The sequence below is a fragment of the Apostichopus japonicus genome, chromosome 3, assembly GCF_037975245.1.
Source record: "Apostichopus japonicus isolate 1M-3 chromosome 3, ASM3797524v1, whole genome shotgun sequence".
Classification (NCBI taxonomy): Eukaryota; Metazoa; Echinodermata; class Holothuroidea; order Aspidochirotida; family Stichopodidae; genus Apostichopus; species Apostichopus japonicus.
The window spans coordinates 26,978,749-26,992,292 of NC_092563.1; the positions used below are offsets into that span (position 1 = coordinate 26,978,749).

General features: G+C 36.2%; 1 protein-coding gene across 6 annotated transcripts in view; it reads left to right on the forward strand.

Annotated features, from left to right (window-relative positions):
• LOC139965684 (uncharacterized) overlaps positions 1-13,544 on the forward strand; it is a 157,785-nt gene that overhangs the window by 67,240 nt on the left and 77,001 nt on the right. For 3 of the 6 annotated variants that reach the window (XM_071968300.1, XM_071968299.1, XM_071968301.1), the window contains exon 1: positions 7,759-8,439. The exons of the other annotated variants lie outside the window; for them this stretch is intronic. In XM_071968300.1, coding sequence (XP_071824401.1) covers positions 8,356-8,439 — 84 coding nt within the window. In that variant the 5' untranslated portion in view covers positions 7,759-8,355. Of the gene's footprint in view, positions 1-7,758; positions 8,440-13,544 lie in introns of those variants that run through there. 6 annotated transcript variants of the gene reach the window in all.

Below are 13,544 nucleotides of genomic sequence, written 5' to 3' on the forward strand. Positions count from 1 at the left end.
CCGCTGTTGTTAAATAGTTTGAAGAGGCAGCTTGCTTTTCTCAAACACCTATTCTTGGAATTATTAAAGATGAAGGTGATTGATAGTGATGCTAAAACTGTTTGTGCATAAATTGTAAAAAAATTTGCAATCTTTTGAGGAATTGCTTTGTTTTGAAGTGTAATGTCTGATGAGAGAATGCAGTGACATTCAAGACTAGTATAAGGGAATTTTTGAAAACTCTTTTAAGTTACTCTTAATTAAACCACTTCTCCTCTACCCCTAGGCACTATAACCCCTCTACCCTCCCCACAACCCAGGTTATTGTGTACCACTGTCTATAATAATATGACTTATTCCCTTTCAGGTTTGACAAACTGTCATGACTCACCTGTCACCTCATAATTAATGCACTATATATATATATATATATATATATATATAGCATCATGTTTGATCTCTAGAGTAAGGCAAAATATGTCACCAAAAACAGAACTACTGTAGTATTGTTCGATACAGGTGACAAACGCCTACAGTGGAATTACGACCTTCCTTGCCGGTTTCGAACCTCTGGACATACAATCAGCGTCCATAGCCTAGTGGTCAGGGTGTCCGCGTACAGAGCGGAAGGCCCGTGGTTCGAATCCCGGTGGAGGCTGAAAGTTTTTTCACTGTTCTTGATTTTCCAACTCATTACGATTTTCATTTATATATACATACATATATATATATATATATTCATAATAGTATAGAATTGATGCGATCATTATGGAACATACAAGGTGTAACTTCTAAGTTGTTAGTATAATTTGAGTGTTACAATCTTCAGACTTGTTTCGCTCAAACGACAGAGTCTTTAAGTTACAATGTCCGAGAATGTTTATCAGAGATTTTCGAATTGAATCAATTTTTTGATCCATCACTGCCACTTTGCAAATTTATTTTGTACTGTTTGGTCATCAATCTTCTGTCTTTTCCACTGTCACAATCTGATCAGTCTGGTTTTGAATTGGGACTTTGCTACTAGTCTAAATTGCTAGCCTAGCTAAACGTGAAAAAGAGATTCATTTTAACATTTCAACATAACACTCTTTACTTTATACTATCATGACACAAAACAAACCTGGCTACTCTTGTAGACATGCTTTCAGCAGTCGATCATACAAACAGTATTTTACATTTGTTTTTATTTACTGTTTAAAGATGTACTTTTTTTTGGATACATAATTAAGATAGGAAATTCCTCAAGGCGCTGATTTGAGCAACCCCCCCAGAACCCCTTCCCATTTGCATCTTCCTGCCACGAAGTCACACTTAACCTTCGAAAAATAGTCCTCGTGGAAACTTTTTATGTTTCATTTTTTTTTTGTCAAAGTTTTTGCCTCACATAAAACCAAATTCCAGTTTTTTTTAATTCAAGACGGACACTTCAGATGCAGAAGTTCCCCTGGTCATTCCTGCATGCTGCTCATTATGATATCTTGTTCGGATATCATTACTCAACATTTTGACTTCCGAGCGGAGGTGAATGTAGGAGGAGATCAGATTATTACCAGTACCTTGTAATTGAATCAAAATTCACTCAAAATGTGACAGAATATGCAAAAACTTTGTCGAGAAAGGTCTCAATTTTTTCATCGTCCACTTCGTCCTTGGCCTGTTCTTCACACCTGATTGAAAATAATAAAAAAAAAATGTATTAAAAAAGAGGGATATTATTCAGTGCAGGCAAATTTTTGTACCATTTTGTAAAAATGTAAAAAAAAGATGAAAAAATGATGGGTTTCTAATGAAATTTCATGCAAATTTTAGGCACCAAATCCTCAGAAAGTTGTTACACGATTTTGTAAAACAAATATACTTGATACCTCCTTTAGCAGTGCTCAGATTTTCTACCGATAATTTTTGTGCCAGTTTGAAAAAGAAATGATACATGAATCAGCAAAGAGTGTTACTGAGGAAAAAGAATTCTGAAACACTTTCATGCAAACTTTAAAACACAAAAAAAATTAGTTTCAAACCATTTTTCACTAGCTGTATTCAAATAACTTTTAAGGAATTGTTTTGGATACTTTCCAGTTTCATTTAAACAAAAATGTATAGTCGGAAAACTAAGCATTTTACACAAATTTTTAATAGTTTGAAAGCATCTGGGTGAGCATTGTTTATTGACTTATTGTTTTCTCTCCATCCCTTGCCTACTAATCCTCTTACATCTATCTCTTTTGTGTTCATCCTGCTCATTAACATGTCTGTATTTCGTGCATGTATTTTGTCCCTTGTAGTTTCTGTTACTTGTCATTCAGCCTCAGAAGCAGATCCTGCTAGGATCGAAACGTCAGGCACACCTACTTTTACACATACTTATTTGAATGGAAGAAGTATAATATTAGTCTAATTAGCATAGTTATTTGAGTGCTTCTCAAGAGTACGAAAGCCAACGGGAGCTCATTTGGAACCCTGTACATGTGTTGATCTTGGATGAATCACGGCATTTACCAACCGTTCTCTTATCTTTGATGAGTGTTCAGAGAATTACAAGACAAATATGTACTTACCGCACCCATTCCTGCTCACGAGACCACCAAAGTAGGAGAGTGTACCTCAGGATCTGACCACTTTCCCTCTCCCTCCCCCAACCCACACACACAGACCATTGGATCTGATGCTCAACAGAATTTGTTTTTAAAAGGAAAGAACAAAAGCCTTTTGTTGGCCTCAAGCGATTGTTAACCATGAAGTAAAAACTTGTCAAGTACAAATGACGATACAAGTCATTCAGGAAAGTTCTCTGTGTTGGTAACGTTGAACTCTTGAGACACTTTTTTCGTTAGTTATTTTTTGGATTCATAAAACATGGATTATCATGAATACACTTCCAGTAATATCTGACACCTCACTACAAACCATGTCATGGTAGAAAGTAATACTCTTGTGAGTTTATGTTCAGTCTTGTACTTTCAGTTCAGGTGGATGTTGATTGACCCCCCCTCATAAATACCCCAAACCAAATAGTTTTGGCATTGTCTGAAAAAAAAATGAACATTAATGTTTTCTCACTTCTCCCTCATGGTTGACACATTAAGTCCAAGAATTCAAGAAGTGGTACTTGTTGTTTCTTTTACCATTTATAACTCAATTATAACCTTCTTGCTTTGAAATAGATCCATATTTATGCATTTATCAGTCAGATTAGAACTGCATCTAGGGTTCATTATAGTCTGTTGTTTGGAGCTCCTCTTACCAGTCATGCATGGATAATTTATCTCTAGCAGTTGTAAGGAAAGCTTTTATTGAAACACAGGAGGATTTTTGCTGGTATATTTTAAGTGACTTTCAGCTTTGTATTTGACTTGTATCATGCTGGCTATAGTACATCATCAGGTCACAATTTCACCCAATTTGCACTCATGTCCATGGTTGATTAGAATGCAGTTGTTTGGAGGAGACAGGTGTGCAGTATGTGCAGTGAGGGTGGGGATGAGGGTGATGGGGTGGGTGGGGATAGGGGGATTCAGTGTAAACACTGCCTATCAAATCTGATCTGACTTAGCTTCATTGTTGATTGTCCTCCCTTAAACCGAGATTTGCTATCCCAGGTCATGCAGTTCCAATTAAACCTCTTGCTGCCCTCTAGTGAGCTGCCCTCTAGTTAAGCTGCCCTCTAATTAGGCTGCCCTCTAATTAGGCTGCCATCTAATTAGGCTGCCCTCTAGTTAAGCTGCCCTCTAGTTAAGCTGCCCTCTAGTTAGGCTGCCCTCTAATTAGGCTGCCATCTAATTAGGCTGCCCTCTAGTTAAGCTGCCCTCTAGTTAAGCTGCCCTCTAGATAAGCGCCCTCTAGTTAAGCTGCCGTCTGGTTAAGCTGCCCTCTAGTTAAGCTGCCCTCTAGTTAAGCTGCCCTCTAGTTAAGCTGCCCTCTAGTTAAGCTGCCCTCTAGAGTAATTGTTATGTTAATCATGCAAACACAAGTGGACATTGCCTAAATATGCTGCCATATTTATGAGGTACTACTGTATATGGATCAGCAGCTGTTGACTTGTTAATTTCAATTTTAAGGGTCAGTAACAGTTTTACCCGATGGTGGATTTTACTTGTACTGTATTCAAAGCTTCAGCACATGTTATATAAGTACCTTGAAGTACTTTTTGATGATGATTTGAATATAAGTGTAATGGTGACTCCTACTGTGGATAAAGTTATAAAGATCTCACTTTGATTAGACACAAATACTTATCCAACCTCCTAAAACTGCTGCTGTGTGAGTTGCATTATATTGCCTTATATGTTTGGTACTTAACATGGCCATAGAAAATGTAGGAGGGGTAGCAACTTGACAGTTATTGTTTCATTGCAAATAGGGAAGTAAAATTCCCAATTTTTCCAGTTTGCATGTTAAGTGTTTATTGATACTACTATAAAGTGTCTATACAAGGAAATAAAGGGGATGAAATTAAATTCTTTCTGACAACTTTATTAACTTTATTTGTAGCTAGGGAGGCTCGCATAGCGTATACAATTGAAAGCCCCTTACTTGTAGCTAGGGAGGCTCCCGTACCGTATTCAATTGAAAGCCCCTAACTTGTAGCTAGGGAGGCTCCCGTACCGTATTCAATCGAAAGCCCCTTGTAGCTAGGGAGGCTCGCATACCGTATTCAATCGAAAGCCCCTTGTAGCTAGTGAAGTTCGCATACCATATACAATCAACGCCCCTTACTTGTAGCTAGGGAGGCTCGCATAATGTATCCAATCGAAAGCCTGGGGTAATTACGCAACAGTAAGGCTGTAATCTTCGCCTCAGTCTGGTAAACCCAACAGTAAGGCTGTAATCTTTTGCATTTGCCTGATTGAGGGTCAGTTTTGATTCAGTTCGATGAAGAATGGGGCTTAAATCCTGAAACTGTTTGTTACATTATAGATCCAATATCCATGGTTCTGGTGGTAAACCCCTTCCATGGTGATATAATGTATCACATCATACCATTACCAGCGCATCTTATAAATCTGGTCGTCAGGGTGACACAACTGTTGCATTCTGTTGCAGCTGACTACAATGGGCATTGCTTTAATAGTCCACACAGTATTTTGTGCCTGATTGGTAAACTTTTTATCTGTTTTTGAAATTTTTTCAGGTCAGAGTTGTACATTGCACTGACATAGTTTAGTACACTAAAATTATCATGTTTAGGTTGTAAGAAGTGAAAGGTCACGGTCACAGGGTTCTATCACAATTAATAACCAACTGATAAAGTTAGTCAAATTTTATTGTGGAGTAGAAGTAATGTTACAGTGAGTAACAGTAAAAAAAACAAGGAATTAATCAGTTTGGTTTTTTTTCTATCAGATTGTTGAGGGCAGTAATATAAAAGGTCAACCATAAAAGTGAAAGAGCATCTTTTCCTGTATATTGGAAACTCTGTTGCAAATCATCATCTGTTTAATTAACTGTCAATAATTAGCTGTCAATAATTAGCTGTCAGTAATTAGCTATGTACAGTAAAGACATTGGGAATGGGAGGTGTAACTAGAGGGGGAGGTGGAACTGGAGGGGAGGTGGAACTGAGGGGGAGGAGGAGGCGCGAAGGGGAGGTGCGAGGGGGAGGTGGGAGGGGTTGCACATCAGTTTCAAACATTTGGTGTATTCAATCCAAATAGTGTCTTTATTGAAACAATGTTTGGAAAGATTCTGACCAAAAAATTATGAATCAGTTGTAATACAGGTTAATCTCAGGGGCAAAAAAAACTTTTATTTGGATGGGTAAGGGGCGGGGGATCAGGATGGGGGGTGGGGTGTCAGGATAGAGACTTTGTCAGACCAATAGATATAATATTCCTTTTATCAGGTTTTTTTTAATTTGCCTGTCACCTGTAATTTATAGGGTGTTGAAATAACTTCAGTTGAGTGGAATCAGCTTGCTATTTAATCAGTGTTGATTTGATTGAAAAAATTTAGATGGGTGTCATGTAGATCATGACTAAAAGTGTGGCAAAGCTGCCCAAAAATTGCAACCAAATTTAAGACAAGTAGCTCCCTTTAAGAACATAATGTTCCATCTTATACTGTCAATTATTTGACAAAATATAAAAGCATATCTTCTATTTAGTATAAGCCTTTCTAAACTATAGACTTGGAAGAAAGAAGCAGTGGACGTTGACCCTGAAGTAGATCGATGGGGGGGGGGGGTGCTAAAATGTTACCAGCGTTTGTAGGCTTGGTAGATTTTAGTGCGTTTATAGAATGAGACAGGTCAATATCGTAATTCGTTAATAGTCAAACCAGTAACTTTGGGGGGGAACTTTCAAACTTCCATAGATGTTCCTAAATATGGCTACAAAGTTTAAGAAATTGTAAACAACATTGGTTCAACCATTTCTTAGCCAGATATATACTGAAAGTGACAAATGATACTCCTTTCCTTCAATTTAAAAGTCCCTTTAAGTATGATTGACACAAAAGCTAACGAAGGAACAAATCAATCAAGTTGGATGTAAACATATCAATACATTACGATACCACATTATGAAGATAAATAATTTCGCTGCATAATGACATCAGTTATCGAAACTGGTCTGTAGTTAATCCCAATGTAAATAATTTCTGTCCGATACTACATGCAACAACTTTCCAAACTTAAAATGAGTATTCAAGTTGTATATTTTCTTTTAAATTTTGCGCTTTCCTGCAAATAATGAGGTTCTGTAAATTGGTTAAGGAAACCTATTGAATTAATTCTTGAGCACCTACATGGTCACAGAATTGGTCTTTGCCATTCAGTCTTTTAGTTTTCTCTTGACAGCTATCCAATCACTCCCTACATCTTTCTCACTATTCCCCCCCCTTTTTTTTTTCTACTTATTTTCCTCAGAATTGCCAAAATATTCCTCCCTACCCCCCTCACATTTTTTGTTTGTTTATTTATCAAATCTATGTTCATTTTCTCTTTTTTTCCCCTTGTAAACAATTCAGCCTTTTTTCAGAGTTATCCAGATCAGTTTTTAAATCCGTGGTTCGTTTTTGATGTGTTTGAAGAAAAAAAAGAAGAAAAGAGTTGAGAAAAAAAAAAAACGCTGGGATAGAAATCAAATCAAAACATGACCCACTAGTACCACCATGTCCTTTAAATGTACTTGTTTCCAAATAGTCCAACAACTTCCTATTACCTATACAGCTTCATAAAACTTTGTGTGAGGCTAATGAATTCCACTTCCTCAATTCCCCTTGTGTAATGTCATTTTTATCCCACTGCTATGATTTGTTATTTCACCTTCCTTCTTTTTTTTTTTCTCCCTTCTTTCCTGAGCAATGAAAAATACCCAATTCCAACTTTATCCACCTTTTTATAAGCCGTCAAATTAGCTCAAATTAGCTGAAAATTACACCCAAAGCAGACACAAATGTCATTGTCTTTTCCCACAGGGAGTAAATCTGCTCCCTGTACTTGCTCTAATAGGGTCAATCATTTTCCCCTATGCTAGGAAACTTGAGTTCTCTTCTTCTCCTTCTTCTGTTTTCTCTCTCTCTCTCTCTGTGCATACACGTGGTGTGTTGTCTTGGAGGCCGAGACTCACTAGTCTTTTGTTCCTGGCACGAGACCCCTGTCACAGTGGCTCGTGCCTTGTGTGATTATGCAAGATTGATTACAGTCTTTTCCACCAATGGCCTAGGGCATCATTAGCATAACAAGGATGCAGAGAAGAGAGTGGGCGGAGTCGAGCGGTTGATTGACAGCGTGCGGCATGAGCCAGCATCTTTTGTGTGGTCTTCTTTGTGTGATTCAGCTTGGAGCGAGCCAAACAAGATTGAGAGCTTGAGTGAGTGGTGAATGTAAAAGCTTGTTGTTAACGTGGTGGTAGTAGTAATAGTAATAAAGATAGTGGGAGAGGCTTGTTAGTATACGGTAGAAACTGTTCATTAGTAGGACAAGCAAGAACTTTCTTTCCTCTTGTCAAAGCGCATGACAACAGGTTGTTGCAGAAAGTAAAAAAAAAGCTAGGAACTTCCTCTACTTAACGATACTGGAAAACATTTTAGGTAATTGTCTCAACCTCGGTGCCCGGTTCACTCTCGATTTCGAAAAAAAAGAAACTCAAAAAAATTTACAAGAAAAGGACAAGGTTTCTATTTTTTTGTTTTGTTAGTTCTCCAGCGGTTTTTTGTTTTGGAAGTCACTTTTTTTTTAATCTACCGATGAACTTTGGGGACGTCTTGGTCCCATCATTGCCGTCGCCTCGCATTGGCTCTCGATATTTCCTCCACGTCAGTTGGAGCGGTCCTGCCTTTGTTCTGGGGTGCATGAAGATACGAGGAGCGATAAATAGCAATCCTTAAGGGCAGGTACCTCCCGCTGTTAATCGCGGATGCGTATTACGGTAACTCATGTTTACTATGGATCCGCCACCACCGTTTATAGCACAAGGAAGTGAATACAACCAAGGACTTTATGGACAATATCCAAACAAGGTAGGGGATAGACCAATAACAATGGCACACATCACTTTAAGAGTTTTCTTTTATAACTTTAAATTTCTATCGTTTTTTGGGGGTTTTGGTTTTTTGGTATGCACTTAACATTTAATTCTTTTCCTAGGCCATTTTTCAAAATCACAAAATTTGAACTATAGGCTGCCTCATGAAGACGCATCTTTTGAATGACTGATGATAATAATTTTTTTCTTTTTTGCCCCCGCTGTTAAAAAAACTAAAAAAGTTCTTCTATGAATGAATTTTTCTGCTCAATTTTCATTTTAATTGTGATTGGAAGAGTGAAGGAAGAACTAGTCTCAATCAGAGCTTCCAATATAATAATAATAATAAATGAGACTTATATAGCTCCAAATCAGTAAACAAAAGTCACTGCTCAAGGCGCTTTACAAAGAAAGTAAATTAATTGAGAAAACCAAGTAAGATTACAATATCTTCTGTCAATTTTTACATCTCTTTGTAAGCAAAATAAAATAAATGTCAGGCCATCTTACTTTTACATACTCTTTGTAAGCAGTGGAAAAACTGTTGTTACACGCCATAGAAACAAGTTTGTTCTCTTCATTATGAAGTTTATTAATAAACTAATTGATAAATAAATACTGTATTCAAGTTCACGTCCAAGACCCTACATGAAAGAAAAATTTATACCTCTCAGGAAAATTGTACTATATACGAACGGCGTTATTTTGAAGAGCGCAATTCGTGCCTCTGTCTTTTCTTGCAAAGAAATATTTTCTTGACCTGAAAAGAACCCATTTAATATCAATGGGAATTTTGTAGTTGTATAACTTTTGAAACTAAAAGAGCCCTTTGTTGAAAGTCATTACAGTAAAAGTTTATCACGACGACATTGAATAGGAAAATCAATGGTTGGGGCAATCAGATGAAACTAACTTTCAAAGACAACAATGATAATTTGGCACTTTTAAATGGTTTGATTTTTTGTGTTCTCTTTGATAGGACAGATTCATTCTAACCTTATCTCTACCAATACTAAAGCTGTACTGTGCATCTAGGCTAGTAGTGTTGTATTATATTGCAGAGTCCCATGGTTATAGCAGGTAAGATTTAAGGGGGTAAATAGGGGTGGGTAGGATGAGGGAAGGGGGAGTGAGATGTTCTTAAGATTAGCTCAAGCTAAACAAAGGGTTTACTATCATTTGTGACTAGACTCAACTATTGAGCCTTTTTAACCTGTAAAACAATGAAGACAACATACCGGCACTGTTGTTCCTTCTGTCTAATAATTTAAGTAATAAGTTGTGGTAAAAGAAACGACGGGGCTTAGTACAAATTTAAACAACAGCAAGATTAGGTTGTATTCTCCATTAAGGGATGGAAGATATTTATTTGTGTACAATCGAAACAATGTTGCAAGTATGTGTGACCTCGTTGAATATTATCAAATGTTTTTACATTAAATGATAAAAGATTTGAGAATCTCCCTGTCATCCTTCAGTGCTAGAAATAAAATTATAACCACAAGATTAGTTTATATCTTACAGTAATGGGTTCTCCAGCCAGGCTACAGTATATATGCATCATAGCCTTGATTGTAAGAAAAACCAGCTGTTTTTTTTTCTTCTGACTTTGGTATATATACATATTAGCAATAATTCTCAAACATAACCGTCATTATTACTACTTTTTTTAGTGTGATAATGGAAGTGAATAAAAAAAAGAAATAAGGTAGTCCTCTTTTGAAAAAATATGACCAAAATTTGTGGAAAAATTTATATGTTATCTTTGCTCTTAAGCAAGTGATTCAAACTTCCCACAAAAATAAGTCATAAGGTGTTTCTATCTAGGGAATGAAATAACCAGAAAAAAATTACTTTTTAGCAAAATTGGACCATTAGCACCACCCCATCCCATCCTATCCCACCCCCATCACACCACTGCCCATCCCACCCTGGATATATTGTTGAATGTTGGGTGTTGACTATAATAACTTAAATGCCAAAACACCTTTTAGGAAGGAATTATGAAACCAAGATGACTGACTTGTTTTGAGGTTAATTTTAGTCCAGCATTGATTTATAGTACGTCCCTAAAGTATGACGTTCTCGTGTGACAAAACCCTGGTGGAAATGTGATGGCATCATATGGTATGGATTGTCTTAATTTTTTGGGATAAACAGCGACATTAATTTGACGAATCTTCACACGTAGTACTGTAGCTAGGCGTTATTAAGGCAGATGAAATTTCTTCTTATTTGATGCTTATCTAAACTCAAAAAGTCATTTATCTTAAGAAATATATTTAAAGCTAAATAAAAAGTTAAATAAAGTTTGGTTAACATTTAGCTGCTGAACATCAGGAGAACAGAATTCTCAATGTTTATTTGAAAATAAAAAAACAAAATTTTTCAGCACATTTTGTGGATATCGTAAAAAAGAACTGAAGAAAAGATTCCAATATTTTTTGGGGACTGATTTTTATTTATCTGATTTTGTTTCGAGTCAACTCTGTAAATAACTTTCGTAACCATATGTTGCAGGTAGTATAGTTGTCAAATTCATGCCCATTACTTCATGATGCAGAACCAGAAAAAACGAAAGAACTGACAAACAATCCTATGAAAGGTTACAAACGGTCGGGAAATTTTCCACTTTTCATGGCTGTCGTAACTTTGATCTTTTACCCAGACCGTACCATTGTATGCGTGTAAGGAGAGTGCATTGTTGCTGGTTTTTTTTATTTTTTTATCTTTTTCTTGTGAAACGAAAATGGGAACAATTGGATCATAAAGGAGGTCAGTGGAGGCTCAGACGTACACATGTAAACAATTCATTTTGTGATGTATTGGTAATTGTAAACAATTCATTTTGTGAGGTATTGTTAATAAAGACAATGCTAATTAAATATTTTTGTTTATAGTTATTATTGACAACTTTAGATGTTGAAAAAAAACGTACAAAACAAAAACATCATACTGTTGATTCTCGTTAGTTACGCATATTTAGTGAAGTACCGTAGGTAAACAGTAGCATGTCACTTTCTATAGAGTAAACTTTCCAGAAAAATAAATAAATAAATAAATTAATCCACAGGAAACGATTACTCAAAATCAATATTCAAAGATATAAAATTTGAAAGATTTAAATGCAAAACTTGAAGTATTAATTGTTTAGATATTACACATTATTGTGTAAATTTTTCAATTTCACAAAGCAGACTGCATTACTCGGTTCAATGCTCCTGCTTCTCACTGATTTTTTTTTTAAGTTGACCCGACGAGATTCAGTATTCTTTAAAACGTTCTGTGCTCTCAATCACCGATCCTACCACATCACGCTGAATTGAAAGAAGTGCCCTCAGTGCATTACTTAAAGTTAAGAGCTACAAATATATATGATATTAAAATAAAGCCATTCCCTGTTCTTTGTATTTTAATCACCAATACTTCTGCAAGGCATTATAATATCAAAGACTCTCTGCACATCTTGTCGCTCCGCATACTGTAACTATTTCGTTCCGTCGGTCAGATATTTGTACGAGGCAGGATATTACGAGTTCTCTCCACTGACAGGGCTAAGAATAAGCCTTATCATTTTATGTCCCTGCCATCAATACTAGTTCCCATAGTTCATTGCCTTCTCGTTTCTCATCTCGCCCCCGAAACATCACCGGGATTGAGCTTGTAATATCGAAGACCCATTGGCAATAGGTGTAATGAAAATATCATGACAGTTGTTAGTGGAAAGATAATTGTTCTCCGCTCCCGGTGCATTTGGCGACGTAGCTGCGTAAATCAGTGTTACGTTTTATTGAGTTTCTTGTCTGCAACATGTTCCTTGATTGCTTTTAGTTCACTGCCCCCTTCGGGGGGGCTTACAGCGGTTAGAGACCAAAATACTGTAACATTCGTTTAGTAATACGATGTACCTGCTTCTGTTAGACGTTAGTGAAGGTACGACGTGGGAGCTCGGCTATTGTACCATGTCTAGAGTCTCGGTAGGCAGATTGCAGTCAGTGATCTCAATAAGATGAAGTAGGTTTATAATCAAAAACAGCTATTTGATGTTGTTAATGCATCACAGCTATATATAGGCCTATATATATTGATATATATATATATATATATTGATATATATATATATATATATATATATATATATATAAATATAAAGTCTTATTCCACAATGCAGTCTGTGAGATTGACCAAAGCTCAAATTCTTTTCAAATAATTAAAAATATTATTTTTGTGTTTTTTTTTAGTTTCCAATTTGTAACTTGCATATAGGATAATAATACTAAATATTAAAAAGTGTCTTTCTGCTTTGAATAATATTTGCTAAGTCCAGGAAAGTCAAGACCAACAGAAAAGAAAAACAATGAGAAACAAAAGGAAATAATAACTTCCCCCAAGCCTGGTCAGAATGATTAGGACAATTATATTTGAAATATAATGGCAGGGATACAAGGACTATGTCAGTTGATTTTTTAAAATTTTATTTCCGTGATTGATCTAAAGCATCAAGTTTTTTTCCCCCTCATCATTGTTGCTTATAATCTCAGACATACATTCTTCAATTACTCTATGTGTTAGACACGATTAAGGCCTGATATGAGTGATGGAACTTTGGAAAATAAGCATTTCATCGTAAATTTTCGGACCGAGACAATTGTGCAAAAGTTAGCAAATTCATTATTTATTTCAGAAGATGTGAGGCTTTCTTTTGTACTGTATATACGCAGGTGCGTGATGGTCTTTATTTGGGCCAAGCATTTATTGCGACTCATTCCCCGGGTACCTCACATTTAAAAGCTATAACCCTAGGCCTCCTCCTTGAGTAGTAGGGTTTTATTATTTTTCCGAATTGATTTTACGAGGAGACCATATAATTGCAGTCTCTTTTGATGGTATAATGAAGCAAGACTAAATGAAACCAAATTAAAAAAGGATTTTTTAATATAACAGATTTGGCCAGTTTCTCATCTCATGAATAATCATGAGAAACTGTCAAAGTGAGCAGTCCTCTTGTTGGTTGGGATAATGAAAGAGGGAATAGTCTCTCTAAAGCAAATCTGCAGCCTTCGGATTCAGAGTCAATGTCAAATTGTCAATGCCACATAG